Source organism: Galeopterus variegatus, unplaced genomic scaffold (assembly GCF_000696425.1).
Source record: "Galeopterus variegatus unplaced genomic scaffold, G_variegatus-3.0.2 Scaffold6496, whole genome shotgun sequence".
Classification (NCBI taxonomy): Eukaryota; Metazoa; Chordata; class Mammalia; order Dermoptera; family Cynocephalidae; genus Galeopterus; species Galeopterus variegatus.
Genome location: NW_007732607.1, coordinates 24,925 through 48,680, shown reverse-complemented (window position 1 = coordinate 48,680; position 23,756 = coordinate 24,925). Strand labels below are relative to the sequence as shown.

The 23,756-nt window shown below is 33.8% G+C and overlaps 1 protein-coding gene across 1 annotated transcript in view; it reads right to left on the bottom strand.

Annotated features, from left to right (window-relative positions):
• The window catches only part of CEP170 (centrosomal protein 170kDa), a 103,210-nt gene that overhangs the window by 66,306 nt on the left and 13,148 nt on the right, over positions 1-23,756 (bottom strand). The window contains exons 3-5 of the mRNA XM_008590953.1: positions 18,083-18,161; positions 6,544-6,602; positions 6,293-6,455 (exon numbers count right to left, since the gene is read on the bottom strand). Coding sequence (XP_008589175.1) covers positions 6,293-6,455; positions 6,544-6,602; positions 18,083-18,161 — 301 coding nt within the window. The remainder of the gene's footprint in view (positions 1-6,292; positions 6,456-6,543; positions 6,603-18,082; positions 18,162-23,756) is intronic.

Genomic DNA, 23,756 nt, shown 5'->3' with positions numbered 1-23,756 from the left:
ACACTGAGGGTTGCGATCCGTTGCCGGACACGAAAAAAGACAAAAAGGAAAAAAAAAAAAATTATCCTTTTTAAAATCTCCTAAGTTTTTCTTACCAATGAAAATATCACTGAGGGTTGCGATCCGTTGCCGGACACGAAAAAAGACAAAAAGGAAAAAAAAAAATTATCCTTTTTAAAATCTCCTAAGTTTTTCTTACCAATGAAAATGAAAGAATAATACTGGAAACACTCTACATTATCAAAGCAATAATTATGCACAGTATTTGGAAGAAGAGGCTATAAACACGACTCAATAATCTACAGTCAAATTTTTAAAATTTCTTTACTAAAGAGTTAATGTATCTTTTTCTTAATAATATGTCCACTTGGACTCTCAGTGTTTTCTCTGGAGGCCTGTCACTAAAAATTTCCATGAGAATAATGTATTAACCACTCCTCATACATTAATAAACTCATTAATGTTATTTTTCTGTTTTTTCAGACAATCACTGATTTATTTACTGTGTATAATATGTACTGTGCTTGATCAAGTCCATATAGTGCAACTGGTTTCTAAGCATCCCTTTAATATGTATTATTTATATATATTTTGTTTGCTTTGCTCACCCTTCAAGTAACGCAGTAATGGTGGGGTGGTAGTTTTCTACTAATACCACTACCTGTATATCCAAATAACACTGATGTGGCTGAGCTATGAGACAAAAACTGCAAAGAAGCTGGTCCAAGGGTTACAGCATTTACCATCTACTTTCCACTCATGAGTCAGAGAAATAGTTTCTCAATTCTCTTCCCTTGTGAAAAAAAAAGTCCACAGTTAATCTTGACTTGCTTTCAACATGTTTTCAGATCATAACACATTAAAACAGCTGAGATCAACAACTGCATACCACTGTTTTTAAAGTTATTCCCTAAGTTAGTATTACCTTCAAAATCAACTTTACTCAAAGAACTAGAAACTTAAGACTTACATAAGTTAACTAAGTTACTCAGAAATCAGTTATCTAACAATGTCAAGTAGCACAATAGAGTGGAAAGGTAGCATGTTATGAGCTGATGATCGTAACCAGGCAGGCTGGTTTAGTGGAAAGCTGGGACAAGATTTAAAATAAGATAAATCCTGTCTCTATCAGTCTTTAATCTTCATTTTCCTCATCGTAAAATGGGAGAAAACACTATCTATGCATAAGATTGTTGTGAAGATTTAGTGAGATGAATATTAAGTGAGATAATACTAGTTAGAACAAAGCCTGGCACAAAGTAAGCATGTAAATAAACATTTCTTTTCTTTCTGCTATTTATTCAGATTACATGTGGCAAATCTGGAGGGGCTACAGAAGTAAGAATTAAGGTCAGACATACTGCACTAAGAAGAGTCAAGTGGCAGAGATAAGATGAAACCAGTAGAGAGCAGAAAAATGGCCTCAAAAGCACAGCAGTCTAGTGCCATTCAGTACACAGGGAGCAGCCTTACATAGTTCAAAGGCTCCTGAAGACATCACTGTAAGTTATCACAGTTCAATAACTGATATTCATAATGATGATTCTGAGTCATGCAGAAAAAAATGTAAATTATGCTCAGTCTTCTCTGCTTCAGAAGGTGGTGATATGGGTGAAACTTAGAAAATGGTTAAACTTTTAAAAAATTGTCAGTTGTGAAAGCCAAGTTTAATCATCTGGAAAATTCATCACATGGAGGTATTCATTTCCCAGAAGATGATAAAAACAGATGAAGTGTGGTCCTACTACACCTGAGAAGTACCTACCAGAAAAATAATAAGGGGTCTTCTAAATTAATACAGAAAAATAAAGCAGCTTTCTTCTCTCAGAACACATAATCTGGAATTTATGAATTTAACACTCAGTTCTCTTCAAAACTCATTTTGCTTATACCAAACTAAATTAAATAATATACCAGATATTTGTTTATACTATTATTCCTAATCTGTTACTAACTAGATTGAAAAATTTTTTAAAAATTTTAAAAATGATTTAACAACTGACTATGCAAGAATTAATTCTGTATAACTATATGCAATTGGTTATAATGTGCTTATGGTCTTAAGGTACTGTATGATTATTTGACCTTTCAGAGGACACTTATAATCCGCAATAAATGTTCCCTTCATTCTTTTGTACTAAACTAAATGAAATATTCGACTAATTTGAGATGACAAAACTATAATTGTGATGGCTCATTATGCCTAAGACATCTACCTAAACAAGCCTATTCAAGAATTTCAAATCATGAAGACTGGAAAACCCCATTTGCTGAAAAGGAGCTACAACTTGAAAGATTCCAAATTTAGTTTGACTGATTAAAAATCAATGTAAAAAAGTTGCACTTGCCTCTCCAAAATGTATGCAACATTTAAAGTCCTTTATTTGCAACCTAAATTAATATTGAGATTAAGTTAGCAGGTAGAAGAGCACACGTGTAGCTAAATTAAGGGCAAATTCTCCTTCTTAATAGGACTTAAAATATTCACACAATTTCAGGAGAAACGAATTGCTCTAATGTAAATATTTGCTTGTAGAATTTTTCAGGCTATTTGAAAAGTATTTAGGAAATTCTGGATACTTTGGGGCCCACAGAGAAGGACGTAAAAAATTATTAGGGAGCAGATTATCCTTTCTGGAATGTTCACCTTCCATAATAAGTACTAAGTTTTTTAATTCTAAAAACAGGTAACCACAAAGTAAATCACTTTCTGTTTTTACTGAAAGAGTATGCTTAAAGCATAAATTATTAAACTAATTATTTATATTCTATAATTTAAAACATTTAAAAATGTTTAAATTTTAAAAAATACCTTAATTTCAAAATGACCAAATTAAATACATTTGGTATACATCTCAAACATGATTCTAGAGTTTCAACTGGCTTCACAGATTATTTCAGGTTAGTAAACTGTTTCCCTCAAACCTATATTTTAAAAAACTGAAAATGGTAAATCTGAAAAAATAACATCATATGTTATATAAGAAAGCAACTAAGAATCTCATAAGACTATTAATCAACTGTATCTGACAGGGCACCTTAAGCCATTTAACACAAGACATAAATCACTTAATTCCTTATTACTGAAAAACAATCCCAAGATTATGAGACAGCTTTTGGTCATCTAGAAGAAATGGCACACAAGCTGATAAGCCGTTAAGAATTTAGTTTCATTCACACATATGAAATTACTGCTGGATGTTTCATAGTTCAAAACTTATATTTTTTTCCCCTTTTTGTCTTTTTTTTTAACTGACCGGTAACGGGATCGCAACCCTCGGTGTCGCACCCGTACTGGGGACTGGGGACCAGCAACAGGATCGCAACCCTTGGTGTTGCGCCCGCCCCGCACTCAGCCAGTGAGCGGGAACCGGTCTCCACATGGGATCCGAACCCTCGGCGGGAGTGCTGCCACGCTCCCAAGCGGTGCACTCTCCAGTGTGCCACGGGGCTGGCCCCAAAACTTATTTTGTTATGCTGAGGTACAAGGGATCAAAATTTTTTATGCCTGTTTGTTTTTGTAGTGTTTGCTTAAATCTTTGCACCCTACAAAGTATATCCTTTTGGAGTGATTGTGTGTGTGCGCGCGCGCGCACGTGTGTGTGTGTGTACGTGAGTAATGATTGCTAAAATATTAATTGCTTATGGTTATGAGCATGGGCTCTAGAGTCAGGCTGCCTCAGTCTGAATCCCAGCTAGCTGAATGACGTTGACAAGTAAATTAACATCACTGTGCCTCAGTTGCCTTATCTATAAAATGGGCAATATAACAGTAACTACCGTTAGGTTTTGCTGTGAGGATTAAAAGATTAAATACACACAAAGCACTTTAGAAGAGTGTCTGGATAAAATAAATACCATTGACGTATTAGCTACTATTATAAATCATGTTGTCTCATGTACAAAAATTACATGTATACTTCATTGTATTTTAGAAGTTATATGTATCAGATTTCAAAAGTTGTTTTGTGTGTGAGGAGAAAGGGCTAAATTTTTAATGGTTGGATAAAAACCACTACACCACATTTATTTTCAGAATTTGACAATAGTTACATTCAGCTGTGTTTTCTTGACCATTTAATTGCTAAATTTCTTTCCCCTCTCTGTACTAGGTGACTACAGTGCACAATTATAGTGTAATATGTGGTACCCAAAGTAAGAATTTTTTATTTAGTTGTAGAGAGAAAGCATACACACAAAATAAGTGAATGAAGTCATGTTAAATATTAGCAATAGACATATACAGATACATTATTTAGAATTTTGTACCATCTGATGTGTGTGTACAGATGTCTGTGGGACAGAAGCAGGCAGAGATGAGCATAATTTATGTGTAGATGCACTGGGACAGAGCACTAAAACAACTGGTAATGGGAAATAAGGCTCACTAGGGAAAGTAGGACAAAATTAGAGAACTTTGACATGTAACATTTTAAAAGTTTAAAATTTATCTGGCAGGTAAAAGGCAGTCACTGTAGTTTCTTGTAAAAAAAAAAAGAAAGAAAAGAAAGATCAGTTTAGATTTTTTATGCAAAATTAACTGTGGGCAGGTTGAAACATGAATTAGGAAGTTCAATTCTGACTCAGTAGGGAAAAATAAAAGGAAACAAAAGTAGGTAATTTATTAGACAGATGAGGGGAAGGGAAGGGAAGACACAAAATTTTCGAATAAAGCAGACATTCTTGATTGCCTTCCAATATCCTGTGCCTGTTCCTCCCTTCTACAAGGATTCCAACATTCTCTGGTATCCACTCTTCCCTGACACAGCTCAGGTACCTTAGGGGAAAATTAACCACACACACTGCTTCAAGGTAAACACAACTGGTTTAAGGATAATCTCATATGCCTTGCCAAGGAATGGTTCAGAAATAAGCAAGACCCACTCCTGAAAATGTGAGAGGCCAATGAGAAGACTTTTGGGAAAGTTCTTCCAAATTCTGGGAGGCGTTCGGGAAGCAACCTTTGCTCTTTTCTGCTGGATGTGATCAAAGTAGCATGCAGTGGTAGGCTGCCTATATGAGTGTCAGAGGAAACTCCCTCAGAATGCAACCACTGTAGACAGACAGCAAGGCTGGGAGACAGAGAAACTAGCCTGCTGACAATACCGCTGAGTTGCTTCATTGAACAACCCTGACAGGGCTCAGATCTGTGAGCCAGTAAATTTCCTTCCTGTTTAGTCTCAGGTAGCATTTCTGTGATTTACTTCTGAAGGCTTGCCAAATAATACAGTTTCTGAGCTTGGGCATGAAAAAAACTGTGCTGGTAACACAAACAAGGAAGCTGTGAAGGAAATTTATTTGCAGAGTTGACAAATTCAGTTTTGGGCACTGTAAGGTCAAATTGATAATGCCAGCTTTCTTAGACTTGTATCCTCGTATAATCAGAACATATCTAAAGAACCAGTGTGCTTATACTCCAGTTAAAAGAATATTTACCTTGTAGAACTAGGGTTAAACATAGAAAATTGAGAAGAGTTCTGATGGAATTTATCCTTGCCTCAGAGACTGGAACAAATAGATCAATTTCTGAACACATACAAACTACCATGACTGAACCAAGAAGAAATACAAAACCTGAACAGATTGATAATGAGCAATGAAATTGAAGCAGTAATCAGCAGCCTCCCATCAAAGCCCAAGACTGGATGGCTTCACTGCCGAATTCAAACCTTTAAAGAAGAATTAATACCAATCCCTTTTCAAACTATTCCAAGAAATTGAAACAGGCCATTCTCTCAAACTCATTGCATGGGGCCAGTATCACCCTCATACCAAAATCAGACAAAGACATAAAAAAATAAATAAATAAAACTACAGGTCAATATCCTTGATGAACATAGGTGAAAAAATCCTCAAGAAAATATTAGCATGAGATTATTTACGTAAAGCATTTTTTACAATTCCTAGAACTGGAAATTATATAATGATATTATGATAATGTAGCATTATCAGATTTTTAAAAATCTTTCCTTTTACTTCATTTCAATTGTAATACAGAAGAAAATGCAAAAATGAAATAGTAAAAATACTATTGTAAGGTAAACTACAATTGTAAACTATATTTATTTCCCTCAAATATTTAAACACATTAAGCACACCTACTTACAACTACCATATATAATTATGTGTTTTATAATGCTTTCTAGAAAGCACTGGCCACATTAAAATGTACTCTGAAATCATCGTTACCATAAATTATTTTTATATGGACATGGCCACGTTTTTGAAAACAAAGCCTGCAATTTCTTCCAAATCAAGTATGAATATGGTATTTTCAAAGAAGTGAGCTTACCCATGGCTTTTTCCTCAGATTTCAGAGCTTCTGTTGCTTTGTGCTGCACCTCTGTAGCAGCATCTGCTACCTTTGAATCTATGCTTTTGGCACTTGCAGATTTTGATAATTCTGATTCTGAAGATTTTTGGGACAACTGAAGCTGAATGGTAAACTTCTCATGCTACAAAACATTTAAAAATGGAAATGAAACATCCATAAGTGAAATCAACCCTAGTGGATGGTAGGTTTACAGAAGTAATAACTTTTACCTTAAGAGCTTCTTCAGGAACCCTCATTTCTCCTCGGACTACAGTGAAAAGATTTGTATGTAAACGGGGCTAAGGAAAAATATAACTTCAAAATTCTGGTAATTGAGCTTAAAACAGTCATCAAATATAATTTAGAAATTGTTCTGTTTCAACAGGTAATTATAGCAGAATTATTATAGTCCCCTTAATAGTTAAATGTTAAAATATGCTGATAAATATAAAAATATTCATTTTTAAATACTAAAAATCTTCAAATCCATCAAGTATTCTAACCTTAGATGATAGTGGCCTTCAAGAAACAAATAACTAGGTAATTAATTGGAGCACAAAGATATTTTCAATTTTCACCAGCAACAATATGGCATGACTACAAGGAAGAAAAAGCACCTGGATCAAATTATATTGACAGCTAATCACAAAAATGTAAAAGGAAATATTTCATCAGTGATTAAGATTAACCAACTGCAATCCTGAAGGAATCTGATTACTCAGACTTCATAAACATTCATGAAATGAAGTTCATTTCTCAAGTGCAAAAGAAATAGCATCCTTAGAGCAACCACAACCACCCTTTTCCCTATGAATTGCAATCAGGGTCATATCATATTATCAAACAATTAATTCTATACAGATTAGAACCAAGTGCTGAATATAATGAACCCTTTCATTATTATGCCAAAAAGAACAATGCCTCTGTATATTAAAGAGATTCACTGCAAAGTAGAAGTCACATTTCTCACCATTACTTAACCCTGTAATGAAAGGGCTTTTATGACCATGTACTAAATTCTATTCTTCTTTACCAATTCAGAGCATTCATGACTTCAAGAGGCGAAAGTTGTAACTCCCATGACTACTTGTGGGAAAAGACGGTTACCCAAGCATAAGGGAACCAGTAAACTTATTAATGAGTATTTAGTCTATGTTTCTACTTATTAAAATAATAAAAACTCACATTCTCCAGGACAGACCACGTCAGGTCACAAATCAAGTCTCAACAAATTTTAAAAAACTGAAATCATTTCAAGTATCTTTTCAAACCACAATGACTCAAACTAATAAGTGAAACTTTGCAAACTATACAAAAACATGGAAATCAAACAACATGCTCCTGAATGACCTATGGGTCAAAGAACAAGTTAAATCAGTTAAATTAGATTAGTTTTTTTTTCTTAAAACTAATGAAAGTAAAGGCACATCATAACAAAACCTTGCAAAGGCAGTACTAAGAGGGAATTTTATTACAATAAATGCTTACATCAAAAGAATAGAAAGATTTCACATATACAACCAAACATTACACCTCGAAGAACTAGAAAAACAAGAACAATCTGATCCTAAAGTTATTAGGCATTAAGAAATAATAAAGATCACAGCAGAATTAAATGAAATAGAGACCCGCCCCCCCAAAAAATGGCACAAAAGATGAACAAAACAAAAAGTTGTTTTTTGGAGAAGATACACAAAATAGACAAATCATTAGCTAGACTTACTAAAAACGAGAGAAGAACGAAATAACAAAAATTAGCAATGAAAAAAGAGACATTACAACTGATACCAAAGAAATACAAAGAATCATTAGAGACTATCATGAACAACTATATGCCAACAAATTTGAAAACCTGGAACAAATAGATCAATTTCTGAACACATACAAACTACCATGACTGAACCAAGAAGAAATACAAAACCTGAACAGATTGATAATGAGCAATGAAATTGAAGCAGTAATCAGCAGCCTCCCATCAAAGCCCAAGACTGGATGGCTTCACTGCCGAATTCAAACCTTTAAAGAAGAATTAATACCAATCCCTTTTCAAACTATTACAAAAAATTGAAACAGGCCATTCTCTCAAACTCATTGCATGGGGCCAGTATCACCCTCATACCAAAATCAGACAAAGACATAAAAAAATAAATAAATAAAACTACAGGTCAATATCCTTGATGAACATAGGTGAAAAAATCCTCAAGAAAATATTAGCGAAAAGAATACAACAGCAGGGATACAAGGATGGCTCAACATATGCAAATCAGTATATGTGATACACCACATTAACAAAATCAAGGACAAAAATCATTTGATTTTCTCAGTAGACCCAGAAAAAAGCATTTGACAAAATTCGACATCTCTTCATGATAAAGACTCTCAACAAATTAGGTACAAAAGGAAAGTATTTCATAATAATAAAAGTCATATATAACAAACCCACCACTAACATCATCCTGAATGGGAAAGAGCTGAAAGCTTTTGCTTTAAGAACGAATTCAAACCTTTAAAGAAGAATTAATACCAATCCCTTTTCAAACTATTCCAAGAAATTGAAACAGGCCATTCTCTCAAACTCATTGCATGGGGCCAGTATCACCCTCATACCAAAATCAGACAAAGACATAAAAAAATAAATAAATAAAACTACAGGTCAATATCCTTGATGAACATAGGTGAAAAAATCCTCAAGAAAATATTAGCGAAAAGAATACAACAGCAGGGATACAAGGATGGCTCAACATATGCAAATCAGTATATGTGATACACCACATTAACAAAATCAAGGACAAAAATCATTTGATTTTCTCAGTAGACCCAGAAAAAAGCATTTGACAAAATTCGACATCTCTTCATGATAAAGACTCTCAACAAATTAGGTACAAAAGGAAAGTATTTCATCATAATAAAAGTCATATATAACAAACCCACCACTAACATCATCCTGAATGGGAAAGAGCTGAAAGCTTTTGCTTTAAGAACAGGAACAAGACAAGGATGCCCACTGTCACGACTCCTGTTTAACACAGTATTAGAAGTACCAGCAAGAGCAATCAGGCAAGAGAAAGAAATAAAGGGAATACAAATTGGAAAAGATGAAGTTAAATGTCCCTGTCTGCAGATTACATGATCTTATATATAGAAAAACCTACAGACTTTATTAAAAAAAAAAAAAAAGAGCTTTATATAAGACTGTGATTGCTATTCTACATAATCCCTATGCTCAATTTATTCAAGAAATGTTTACCCAAAAGTATCGTATAACTTCGTATAATGTATGCTATACGAAGTTATTACGCGTGTGTGTGTGTGTACGTGAGTAATGATTGCTAAAATATTAATTGCTTATGGTTATGAGCATGGGCTCTAGAGTCAGGCTGCCTCAGTCTGAATCCCAGCTAGCTGAATGACGTTGACAAGTAAATTAACATCACTGTGCCTCAGTTGCCTTATCTATAAAATGGGCAATATAACAGTAACTACCGTTAGGTTTTGCTGTGAGGATTAAAAGATTAAATACACACAAAGCACTTTAGAAGAGTGTCTGGATAAAATAAATACCATTGACGTATTAGCTACTATTATAAATCATGTTGTCTCATGTACAAAAATTACATGTATACTTCATTGTATTTTAGAAGTTATATGTATCAGATTTCAAAAGTTGTTTTGTGTGTGAGGAGAAAGGGCTAAATTTTTAATGGTTGGATAAAAACCACTACACCACATTTATTTTCAGAATTTGACAATAGTTACATTCAGCTGTGTTTTCTTGACCATTTAATTGCTAAATTTCTTTCCCCTCTCTGTACTAGGTGACTACAGTGCACAATTATAGTGTAATATGTGGTACCCAAAGTAAGAATTTTTTATTTAGTTGTAGAGAGAAAGCATACACACAAAATAAGTGAATGAAGTCATGTTAAATATTAGCAATAGACATATACAGATACATTATTTAGAATTTTGTACCATCTGATGTGTGTGTACAGATGTCTGTGGGACAGAAGCAGGCAGAGATGAGCATAATTTATGTGTAGATGCACTGGGACAGAGCACTAAAACAACTGGTAATGGGAAATAAGGCTCACTAGGGAAAGTAGGACAAAATTAGAGAACTTTGACATGTAACATTTTAAAAGTTTAAAATTTATCTGGCAGGTAAAAGGCAGTCACTGTAGTTTCTTGTAAAAAAAAAAAGAAAGAAAAGAAAGATCAGTTTAGATTTTTTATGCAAAATTAACTGTGGGCAGGTTGAAACATGAATTAGGAAGTTCAATTCTGACTCAGTAGGGAAAAATAAAAGGAAACAAAAGTAGGTAATTTATTAGACAGATGAGGGGAAGGGAAGGGAAGACACAAAATTTTCGAATAAAGCAGACATTCTTGATTGCCTTCCAATATCCTGTGCCTGTTCCTCCCTTCTACAAGGATTCCAACATTCTCTGGTATCCACTCTTCCCTGACACAGCTCAGGTACCTTAGGGGAAAATTAACCACACACACTGCTTCAAGGTAAACACAACTGGTTTAAGGATAATCTCATATGCCTTGCCAAGTTTTTCCGTGTCCGGCAACGGATCGCAACCCTCGGTGTTGCCCCCGTACCAGACCGGGGACCGGCAACGGGATTGCAACCCTCGGCGTTGCCCCCGCGCCACACTCAGCCAGCGAGCGGAACCGGTCTGTATGTGGGATCTGAACCCTCGGGCGGGAGTGCCGCCGCGCTTCCCAAGCGGCGCACTTATCCAGTGCGCCACCGGGCCGGCCCAACATCCTATATTTTTGAAATCTGCAAAGTATGTTCATGTTTTGTTGTGGGTATCAACCACATTAATCAGGAAAAATCTTAACTTCTCTGAGTCAAAAGTCCTTAATTTTTTATGATGTTCACCTCTCCCTTGATCACTTTAGCAGCCATTATCAGTACTGCCCAGCAAACGGTACTACAACAGTGTTCCAAGTACAGATTATTCATGATTTTAAGATACTATGACAATGTTTCTTTACCTTGTTTCTAATTGGATTAACACAATCATTTTGTGGGCCATTATGAAGGTGATAGGCTCTTTACTTAGAATTATTACTTATGTGATTGGGATGATAAAGAGCGAAGATCTTGAGATTTAAGGTATTTCAGTAATGTTCAAATAATTTCCCACTAAATGTGTAAACCATACAATATTCTGATGTACCTCCTAGCTTATTAGCGGTTCTTCCTAAGTCTTTTTAATGTAGGCTTCGGTCCTTGGGCCCCTTACCAATCTATATTCACTCTTTTGGTGATCTTGTTCAATCTCAAAGTTTTAAATCTTATTTATACAATGAAAACTCCCAATTTTTTTTGTCTTTACCCTATATCTCTCTTCCGGATTCAACTTATACAAGGGTACTTCAAAAAGTTCATGGAAAGATTCATAATATCTTTCAATTCTACTTTTCCGAAAACTTTTTAAAGTACCCATGTATATCCAACACGTCCAAAATCAACTTCTCAGACTTCTGCTTCTAGACAAGAGGGAGTTATACAAGGGTACTTCAAAAAGTTCATGGAAAGATTCATAATATCTTTCAATTCTACTTTTCTGAAAACTTTTTAAAGTACCCATGTATATCCAACACGTCCAAAATCAACTTCTCAGACTTCTGCTTCTAGACAAGAGGGAGTAAAAGGAACCAGATTTATCCTCACACCTAAAACAGCCAAGAAATGGGTAAAATATATGAAACAGTGCTTTACATGACAATTGGCATCAGGCAACAAAAGACAATGATCCCTGAGGGAAGGGAAACAAATCAAGGTGAGTCTAATCATGGCCAAAACTCACTACCCTGAGAGAGTTTCTAGGTCAAACTGCAAGTAGGAGTAAACCTTCCCTGAGTTGCAGAGAAAATGAAATTGAAAGTCAAAGTAGACCAACATGATTAGAATTCAGAGGACTGAGTACTAAAGACAATAAGCTGCACAGAAAAAGAATTACTTAGCTCTTCAAAGGGTCTCACTCAAGTACTCCAGTTGAGTACTGATCAGCACATGAGAAAACTACCAAGGCCTGGGGCAAGAACAACCTAACAGTATTATAAGTAACAGTGCCCAGTGCTCACAGATGGCAAGGAACAGTATCTGCTCTCAACAGCCAGGCTAGAATACCTAATGATTCATGAGCCACTAGGCAGAGCAGAGGTCAGCAAACTTTTTCTGCAAAGAACCAAACAGTAATACTTTAGACTTTTCAAGCCGTATGATCTCTGTTGCAACTACTCCATTCTGCTGTAGTAGAGTGAAAGCAGCCATAGAAATATGTAAATGAGCAGGCATGGCTGTGTCCAACAAAACATGGAGGGCTAGATTTGGTCAACAGGTTTGCTGACCCCTATAGTCGAGTACACAGAAAGGTCTTGCCTCAGTACTGAGAAATAATTAGCCCAGACTAATCTCAGAAGCCTAACAGATCTTAAAAGGAAGACCCAAAATTATAAAACAGTTCCCAAGTAACTTGTGTCCCTGAACAAAGCTCAAAAATATTTATTGAAATACAAAAATATGCGTATAACATTAAACAAGTGAAGTTCTGCCACCTAATAAAAAATTAACTATGCACGCAAAAATCAAAACACGAAAGTGACATAAATGTTAACAAAGGCGTTGAAACAGTTATTATAATCATATTCCATATTTTCGGAAAGTTACATAGAAACTTGGAAGATATGAAAAACAAAATCCAAATTTAACTTCTAGAGATGAAAACTACATTCTGTGAGATAAAACACAAATATATACTGAATGGTTTAAAGGCAGATTAGACGTTGCTAAAGAAAACATTAGTAAAGACACAATAATAATAATCCAAATTGAAACACAGAGGAGAAAATAATTTTTTTAACAATAACAGAGCATCAGTGAGCTGTGGTATGGCTTTAAACAGCCTAGTACACATTTAATTTGAGTCCCTGAAGGAAAAGTATGGAGTACAGAAACAATTATCTGAAGAAATAATGGAGGAAAACTTTTCTAAATTTGATAAGAACTATAAACCCACAGATCAAAGAAATTCAACAAACCCTAAGCACAAGAAACAGGAAGAAAACTACAGAAGGCACATCATAATTAAATGGCTCAATACCAGAGATGAAGGGAAACAGTGCAAGTGAGAACACAGTGGAGCTAGATCTTTAAAGTACTGAATGAAAAATGCCAACCTAAAATTCTATACCGAGCAATAATAACTTTCAATAACTAAGGAAATACTTTTCCAGACTTATAAAAGCTGAAAGAATTCACCATCAGCAGAGGCACACTATAATAAATGTTGAAGAAAGCTCTTCAGACAAAAGGAAAATGACACCAGATGAAAATATGGATCTATATAAAGGCATAATGAACACCAGAAATGGCAGCTTCATAGGTATAAAATATGAATACAATGGAAATAAAAACGTATGATTTTTTAATCATTTAAACCTCTTTAAAACACAATTGACTTTTACTAACAATAATGTAGCATGGGCTTTGTGGCATATGCAAAAATAAAATGTATGACAACCACAGCACAAAGATCAGGACAGAAGAAATAAAAGAATACTATTGCAATAGGTTCTTATATAATATGTGAAGTGGTATAATGCCATTTGAAGATATAACTTGAAATTAAAGATATAATTATAAATTCTAAAGCTACCACTAAAATTATCATAGTTACAGCTAATAAGACAACAAAGGAGATAAAATGTAATCATAAAAAATACTCAAATAGTCAAAAAGAAATCAGAAAAGGAGAAAAAGAGAACATAAAACTGATAAAACAAATATAACACAAATGTCAAGATGACAGATTTAAACATAACCACATCAATTATTACTACATTAAGTGTAAAATGGTTTAAATGCCCAAAAAAGGCAGAAGTTATAGTATCTGATGAAAATGTAAGAACTATATGCAGTCTACTTTAAATGGAAAGACATAAATAGGTTAAAAGTAAAAGAATAGAAATATATATCATGCTAACAACACTAATCAAAAGAAAGCTGGCTGGAGTGACTATATGAATATCAAGACAAATGATATTTCAAAGCAAAGAATATTCAAATGGATAAAGCAGGTCATTACATAATGATAAACAGGGTGAATTCACCAAGAGGACACAATAATCCTAAATGTTTATACACCCAGTAAGAGCTTCAAACTACATGAAGCAAAAACTTCCGCAAAGAGGAAGAGGAAAACCCACAATTACAACCTGAGATTTCAATATCTCTTTATCAATAATTGATAGAACACTACAACAACAAATCTGTAAAATACAGAACACCTGAATAACACTACCAAAGCCAACTTGGCTTAAGTGACATTTATAGAACACTCCATCCCTAAAAACAACAGAATGCACAACCTTTTCAAGTACATATGAAACATTTACCAAGGTAGACCATATTCTGGGCCATAGAACAAGTCTCTAAAAATTCAAAAAGATTTGAGATATACAAAGTATGTTCTCTGACCACAACAGAATTAAGTTAGAAATCAGTAACAGAAAGATCTCTGGAAAACTCACCAAATATTTGGAAATTAAATAACAAACTTATAAATAACATATAACTCAAAGAAGAAATCAAAAGGGAAATCAGAAAGCATTTTGAACATTAAAGCAGAACTTAGGGGAAGTTTTATAGCACTAAATGCCTGTATTAGAAGAGAAGGTCTCAAATGAATGACCTCAGCTTCCTCCTAGAAAAAAGGAAATAATAAAGATACCAGAAATCAAATAGAAAATAAAAAATCAACAGAAAAAGCCCAACTAAATCTACAGCTGTTTTGAGACGATTCTTCCCATTTTCTCCACAAAACCCATTCTCTATGTCAGTTAATGATGACTTCATTTTTCCTCCTGCTTAGGCCAAAGTCTTGGACTCTTCCCTGACTTTCCTCTCTCACTCTACATCCAATCTAATCAGGAAATCTTATTGGCTCCATCTCCAAAATATACAAAGAATCCTATCATTTCTCACTACTTCCACTTCCACCACCCTGGTCCAAACCTCTTTTATTGCTCACTTGGTCTATGGCAAGTCTCCTCCTAACTGGTCTTCCTCTTTTTACTGCTACTCACCTCCATCCTTAACCTTTTTTGAACAAGAGGCACCAGAGGCTCTTTTTAGACATGTAAGTCATTTCATGTCACTCCTCTAATCAAAAAGCTCCAATGTCTCCCCACTTCACAAAGAATAAAAGTCAAGATCCTTATAATAGCCTATCAGAACTGATATCTTTGCTGGTTCCAGTCATGCTCACTTTTAAATGCTATTCCTCAAATATGTCAAACACCTTCCTACTTCAAGTCCCTTGCATTTTACTCTTTCATTTGTCTGAAGAGCAATTTCTCCAGATATCCACATGGCCAGCTCTTTCCTTTTCTTCACATCTTTGCTTAAGTGCTGGCTTGTCAGTGAGATCTTTGTGAATATCCTTTTAAAAATTGTAACTTCTCACTCACTGACACTAGCTCTGTCTCCCTGTTGCACTTTTTCCCCATAGAACTTTTCATCCTCTAATATTCTCAATTTTGTGTGTGCTGTCAGCTCCCTCCAACCCCATTAAAGTATAAGTTCCAGGAGGACAATGATTGTGGTGTTTTATTTACTACTGTATCCCCAGACCACTGGGATTATACCTGGCACAGATGCATTTAACAAAGAATTATGAAATGAATGAACTTAGGCTTCCTTATCTGCCACATTTTTGGCAACTGAAGATTTACTAGCTCTTTCTGAAGTTTATCTTGCTTACTGCAACATTCTAGTACCCCTCAAGAGTTTACTGTCATTTTTAAAACTTGGATATTTCACTGAGTACGTGCTGTTCCAAATCACTTTACTTCTCTAGTTAGAAAAAAAGACTTTGGGCAGATAAATTCTGTTTCCTAGTTCTAGTCTCAATTCATGTTAAAATGTTTTTTCTATTGCTGTGCATTTTAATTAGAGCAGTTTTCCATTTCAAGGTACAGCAGTTTGTAAATTGCCTATTAAGATTAATTTTAATATGAATAAAGCACAATAATAAAGCACATAGCTAAACATGGAAACAAGTAAATGTAATATATAAAATTTCATCCTATGTAATAAAATATCTGCCATTATAACAGCCTGATGTTCATTTATGTGTAAGGCTCAAAATTATAAGCAATATGAGATGCTATTTAAAAATAATAAAAGTAACTGAGCCTCATCTGGGCATCTGAACAGTAGTTCTGGCTCAACACTGACTGTACAACCCTAAGAAAGTCTCCTGGGACAAAACACTTGTCCCAGCAATTTTAGACAAACATTTATGAACTGTCATATAAGAAAGATATGTTAGTTCACTATTAAGAAATTACTGTACAATCTGTAAAAGCAAGAGTTATTTCTCAATAGTTTCTTCTTGACTTAAAATTCAAAGTTAATCTTACAAAGTCTGATTAAAATGCAAATTTCCTGTATTTTTTCATGTTTTGAAATAGCTGATGTCAAATGGATTAAAGGAGGTACTTAAATTCAAAATATACTTGTATTTGTTTTTTGATGAAATTTGTGCTGATGGAAAATGACCTATTCATCAAGGCTTTAATGCTAATTCTTAATCGTTTCATGCAATGCTTTTTTTAAAGATTCAAAATATACAACAAATAAGTATTAGTATTTAATGGTTTGATTTTTTGTATATTCCGTTGGTTCTACAAATGTAAACATTTTAAGTTGTACTACAAAACTTTTTTTTAATTTTAAATTTAAATTTTAAAATTTTAAATTTTTTAAAATTTTATTTTTCATAAATTTTAAGGAACAATTTTATAGTGTTAGTACATTTACTTTGAGCATCAATTCCACTTAACTGAGACTACGTTTTCTCTGCCAGAGTCACAGAAGTCTACCCAAATTGTCAATATGTTTGATACATTTTTTACTATCAAAGTCCAGATAAATGTAGTAATTCAGAAAACTAAACTCAAGAATAACATTCAGCATAATGTGAAATATCTGTATTTTAAGTAAATATCAATAAGTCCTTCTGACAAAACTTCTTGCCTTGTGCAAATAGAAATGTTTTTATTCTTCTTAATCATGTTCCTTCTCTTCACTAGTGATTCTTTATACTACCTTATATAGTATAGAATATAGTCAGGTCCCAGTTCAATTATTAGACTCCTATTTTTAAACAAAAGAATTTTAAGTAGGTACTAAGTGTATAATGCACTTAATCAGAAGGTGTCAGTCCTCGAAGACAAGGGATATTGAAAAGTTTGAAGTAAACAAGGAACACACATGTAATGCATAAAACAGAGTTAAGGGTAGGGATAGAAGAAAAGGTAGTTTCAAATAATTACATTCCTTCCAGGAGATTGATTTGTGCTATCATGAGCCACCTGAAAACAATCCCTTGGCTGAACAAAAATTAAATACGCCCCTGTCCTCTCCCCAGTTAAATTCTTTGATACTCAAATTACATATGTAACAGCACTGCAGGGAGACCATGGCAGAAACTACACAAATAGAAAAAAGAGACAGAAAAAAAGCTGAGCCAATCAACTTTTCCAAGATTGTTTTTAGAAACAGGTATAGTAACTAATGAAAAAATATTTTAAGCCTGTATTTTAGTATTGGAAGGTACCCAATAAACAGAGATTTTTAGCATACATATATTATGTATTCTTATGTCACAAGAAATGTTAATTTACACCAAAGTAAATATTTCTGAATAAATTTAATAAATGCACAAAATTATGTAAGGATATCATATCCGAATCTCAGCTTATCTTCAAGTTTCAAGGTGATATAAGTCTGTTCTGGAATCCTTACATCATTCACAAAAGTCTACGAGGAAAAAAAAAGATGTTAGAATGAAGTATTAATTCTTACCTTCAGACAAACAAATTCTCAAATCTGGTACTTAGAAGTACATATCACATGGTGGCTAACACAGCTTGTGAATCATAAGATGTGCCGTGCCTCCCACAGGCTGATAAATGATTTAATACTAAGCTCTTTATCTCTATTACTGGTACCACACAAAAAACCTGGTGCTGCCAAGACAAATTTAAGCCCTTAGAATTGTTCCTCAAAATGATGTCAAGGAAAGCTCCTAATACGAAGCTGGCAAATTGTAACAAGTAAAATTTTTAATTCTTAATATGCCAGTGGGGTTCAATGGACCCAATTTGAACTTTTTTTGGAAAATTCTATTTGTAAGGATTGGTATTTCATTACTTGTATTCTTAGAATTATTCCAAAGAACAAAAAGGAAATTTACTTTTAAAAAATAGAATAAAATTCATTTTATACTGCAGTTTCCATATGGGTCCTGTGGATCCCTTTATGAATCTAAGATACATTATGAGATCTTAGTGATCTTATATTTCCTATATGTTGAAATTCTGCTATTTCAACATTCTAGTAATTATTTCATCTTTACTCATCAATTTCTAACAATGCTGAAAATGACCAAACTATTAATAAAATAAAAAAACAACAGAACTACTTGGAATGGCACTATCCAAGAGAAATTTAAGCCACGTATAATAATAAAATTTTCTAGTGGGCACATAAAAAAGGAAACAAGAAAGAGGCGAAACTAGTTGCAATAACGTATTTTTAATTTAACTCAATATGTCCAAAATAGCACCATTTCAATAAATAATCTATATTAAAAATTAAAAAGGTATTTTACATTTTTTTTATAGTACTAAGTCTCGAAATTTAGACTAGTCATATTTCAAGTGCTCAATAACCACACATGGTTAGTGGCCACAGCAGTGAAAAGCACACAACTAGAAGGATGATGCAATAGTAAAATGAATCATCATTATTTTAAAGTCCTTCAATTTTCTTACTGCAATGCCCAAAATATTGCATCGTCTTTCCAAGAAGATATGTAAGACATCTGGAGATAGTATCTTTGTAAGTTTTCTTTTAAGCTATCAAAGGGAACAGTTAAAAATTCAGAATTTCTAACTTAATGGACATAAAGGCAAAGAGAAGGAAACACACAGGAAGATATTTCACTATTATAAGATGAATACAAAGGGACAGATAGTACTCTAGACTATGATAATAATGAAAAAACTGACAACACAAGCAAAATTATCATACCACACATCTTCAGATGAAGAAAATCCTTAATAAATTTTCTCTAATGTAAGAATCAATGAGAAAAGAATGTTCCCAAGGATAAAAAGAAAATAAGATATTTTCATCCAGTTAGTCATTCAATAAGAAGAATCATGCAATGTTTTTCAATAAGAACCTGAACCATTTTGTATTTTAAAAGTAATTTTGACAGTATTTTTTGTTTGTTTGTGTTCCAACACTTATTTGATACAATTTGTAAATGGACAAATGCTCAAGCCAAGTATCTACACAAGGTGACTACAAGGAAAGTGATGTCACAGAAATATAATTATTTGTATCCTAATTGTTATTTATAAATCTAAATGTAAGAAATGTTTTACAATTATGTAAGAAATAAGATGGCTATCCTTTTAACAAAATTGTAAGCTGTTGAAACTTTCAGAACAATGTTACCATGTAAGAGCAAGAACCAGAAATAATAAACTAAAACCAACTAGGGATGTATTTGAAACCTGGAATCAACACTTATAACATGGATTTATGTCCCAGGTGAATGCATGACAACTGATGCATTAGTCATATCCAAAGAACATTGCCTATTTGTGTATTAAGTACCTTTAAAAGCTAGGAAAATATGGAATAAAAATTTGAGTTTGTCTTACCCAATTTACTATTAAAATTTCAAGTTGTTTTCATTATCCTTTTATTCTTTTTAAAAGAATGTAAAAAGACTTGATATGTACACACACATAATAAAAAGAATCTGCTGGACACAGATGGTAAATGGTGATGATTATTTTTCCTGGCATACTGAGAGTTAAGATCTAGAACTTGTTAGATTTATTGAACACAGAACAAATGTTATAATTTTTTGTATAATTTCCTGGAAAGCAGACATCCTATAAATACCCAGCAAGTTTTTCTTTGATAAAGTGAAACTTCAAAAATTACTCTTCCCCTTTTAATTCCATTTTTTCCATCTTCTATTTTATTGGATTTGAGATGGCCATAGCAGCTTGTTTGGGAAGTCTCCCTCCACAGTGAGGAAGTTTAGAAGGCCCCTGAATGACATACAATAAAATACATAAAGGAATTATGTTTTTATGGTCATATTCTAAATTTCTATGCATAGCTAGCTCTTCGTAATATGTCATAAAATACCAATTTCTAAGTCTACAAAAGAAATTAGAAAAAGTTGCAATCTTAAGTCCAAGCAGATATATCGAGACAGTGGAATACCGCTAAAACTCTAGCTCACACCTTAGTATGATTTAGGAGTAATCCTAAATCACAAACTTCCAGCATGCTTCACAGAAAGATTGAAATGGTAATACAAAGAAAATTCAAATGCTTCTGGAATAATTTCCAGTTCAAAATAAATATTCCAGAGTATTTTAAATCTTATGTCTTGAGTTTACCAAAGTATTCTAACTATAATTACAGAACTGAAAAGGTGGAGAAAATTATGGAAAAAGAGAAGAACTAAATAAAATATTAATTCACCAATGTTTGGTATGCAAAGGATAAACAACTAAGTACACTATGTAAGAGGAATGCCACAGTTCTGGGCCAATTTTATTTAAAATCATCTCTAGTAACCTATAACATCATATTTACTCAAAAGACCTAAGATGACCCACAAGATCCATTTAAAGTTTAAGACTGCTCAGCTCCCTTAAATATTAACCACCTATTGTGTGCTTAATATCCGTACTAGACACTTTCAGCCATCAAGAAACATATAATTTTAGCATGCTGACATTTATGACAGAAATACTCCCTAAGGTCTAAAAAGGCTTAGGAAATATGAGCCAGGCACAAAGTTTCAGCTCACAAAAATGTTAAGTGAAAACATCTGGGAGAAGTGAGTCTCTAGAAGGTTTAAAATTACGAAAGGAATGGAGAAATTTTCAAAGAGCAACAGGAAATAAATTAGGTATGGAAAGAAAAATAAGTTTTGTTTCTATGTCGACACCATCTGGTCACACTTCTACCTGGTAGGCAGGACAGATGAGGAAAATGAGGGACAAATAGTGAAGTAACAATGAGGATCTCATAGTTCAGAAGTGGCAATATTGGGATTCAAATTCAGGTCTTTAAATTACAAATGCCATGTTCTCCCCACATCAAGGAAGATTAGATGCCCAAGCTAATCCAGCTCCCAAAACTCCTCTATCCAAACCACTAACCCCATAGAAGCAAACCAAACTAGATAAATACCTATTTAATTTACATACAACTAAATTACATAATTGATACTATAAAATCATATAACAACCACGTATTATATTGATACTCTGGGCAACTGAATGGAGTAGCCAGGAGCACAATCACCTCGATCATGTTGCCAGCCACAAAAGCCCCCTCTCTTGTTCCCTAACCCTTCCTTTCAGACCTTCAGTGAGGACCAGTCTCTACTCTATACCATAGTGGTCTGATGCTGACAGGAATTTCAGTGTGAAAAGGGGACACAGTGGGAACTGGAACACATATTGCTGAGGGGGCAGCTCAATAAACAAAGGTAGGGTTGGAAGGGGACAGGAGTAGAATGGCAGAGGCCATAGTGCCTATTAGATGGGCAAGTGCTCCAGCAGAAGGAGGAGGCAGGAAGAACCAAAGGCAAACAAGGGTTCTCTTAGAAAGGGAAGCTTCATTGGAACTGCAGGAAAGTGGCCCACTAAAACATCAGCAAGAGAACTGTTCCAGCTTCCTCAGACTGAACAACCTCATTGCTGGTGGCAATAACATAAAAGTGTAGATCTAGGTCCCTTGGGAGTATATTTTGACATAGAGTAAAAGGGAATAGAAGTGGAAGTGATCACTTCTAAGCTGAGTTTAGTTGGTAAGTGCTTTTCTTTAAAATATGACAGTGTTTTCATTGAAAATATAACAGTGTATTAACAGAGTGCTAAAACTGCCTTAGCTGCTTTTCTTAAAATAGTTTGCACTTACTGAATGCTTACTATGTATTGCTATAAGTGTTTAAATTAACTTATTTATGTATTCACAAAAACCTGTGAGGTTAGTACCATTTTATGACTTTTATTTTTAAAAATTGAGCAACAGAAAAATTAGGTAAATTGTCCAAGATTATGTCACTAGTAGGAATTCAAGCTGGGCTCATTAACTCCTATACCGTGTCCTCCCTATTTCTGAAATTACTACTTTTAATCTGATGCTCAAATTTCTAGAATAACGTGAATATTAAGAGTAAATAGGCTGTGAATAATAGTCTACAAGTTATCTCATGAATAAAATGCATGACAGTTGGTAGTTCATTGCCTTTTGATGTTATATGGCTGCCAAATACCTTTGTAGCATGTTTCCTAGGCTGTCATTTGGGTAACAGCACATTTATCATCTGGGTAATGCTTTTAAGTTTTGTAATAGGCACAGACTCACATGTATCATCACATCTAGTTCACAGAACAATAGTACAGAACAGGAATGATCATTTCACAATTTTATAGGTGAAGCAAGATAACTAAATTTTGCATTGCACCTTAATTTTCGTAAACTTCAACTCATTACATTTTCATATATAAATATATATGAGGAAACTGAATTTCAGAGAGATTAAGTGATTTGTTCTATAATTATAACCACAGTGCCTAGCACTACAGATCTGAGATTTAAATCCAGGTTCTGATTTCAAGTTCCAAATGCAGATGGTGCTCTCTGAGCTATCATCTTTCATAAAATTACTGATTATCAAATTGTGAGAAATGTCAGTCTAGAGAAATGTAGAAGTTCATACTTCACCTTATTTTTTATTTTTACAACCAACACCAAATGATTTTCATATTTGATCACAGTCTTTTAAAAAACTAAAACACTGATGTACTTCTTACTTATTTTTTCTCAAAATAATAATGTAAAGACACACAAGAATAGCATTGTGGTCGGGATAAAACTTTCTAGACTTAAAGACAGAATATAAGGTTACTTCAGAAGTTGATGAAATGATCTCTATTATCTTTTAATTCTACTTTTCCATGCACTTTCTGAAGTACCCTTGTATAACACTGTTAAAATATTCCACAAATAGAAATAGATTAAAAATTTTCTCCATAAAGTCCTTAAAATAGAAAATTAATTCAATTTCATTCAAAAAAGATTTACTAGATTCATGTACTATGTGGAGCCCTGTGCTAGGCACTGTGGTTATAATTACAAAAGCAAAAGGCTCATGAACTATTCAGGAGCTCATAATCTAGCATAGGGACAGAGCCGTAAAAGTAGATTAACATGAGGCTGATAAAGCACCAAAAACAGAGATTAAAACAGAGGTTTACGGGGCCGGCCCGGTGGTGCACTGCTACAGTGCGCCGCTTGGGAAGC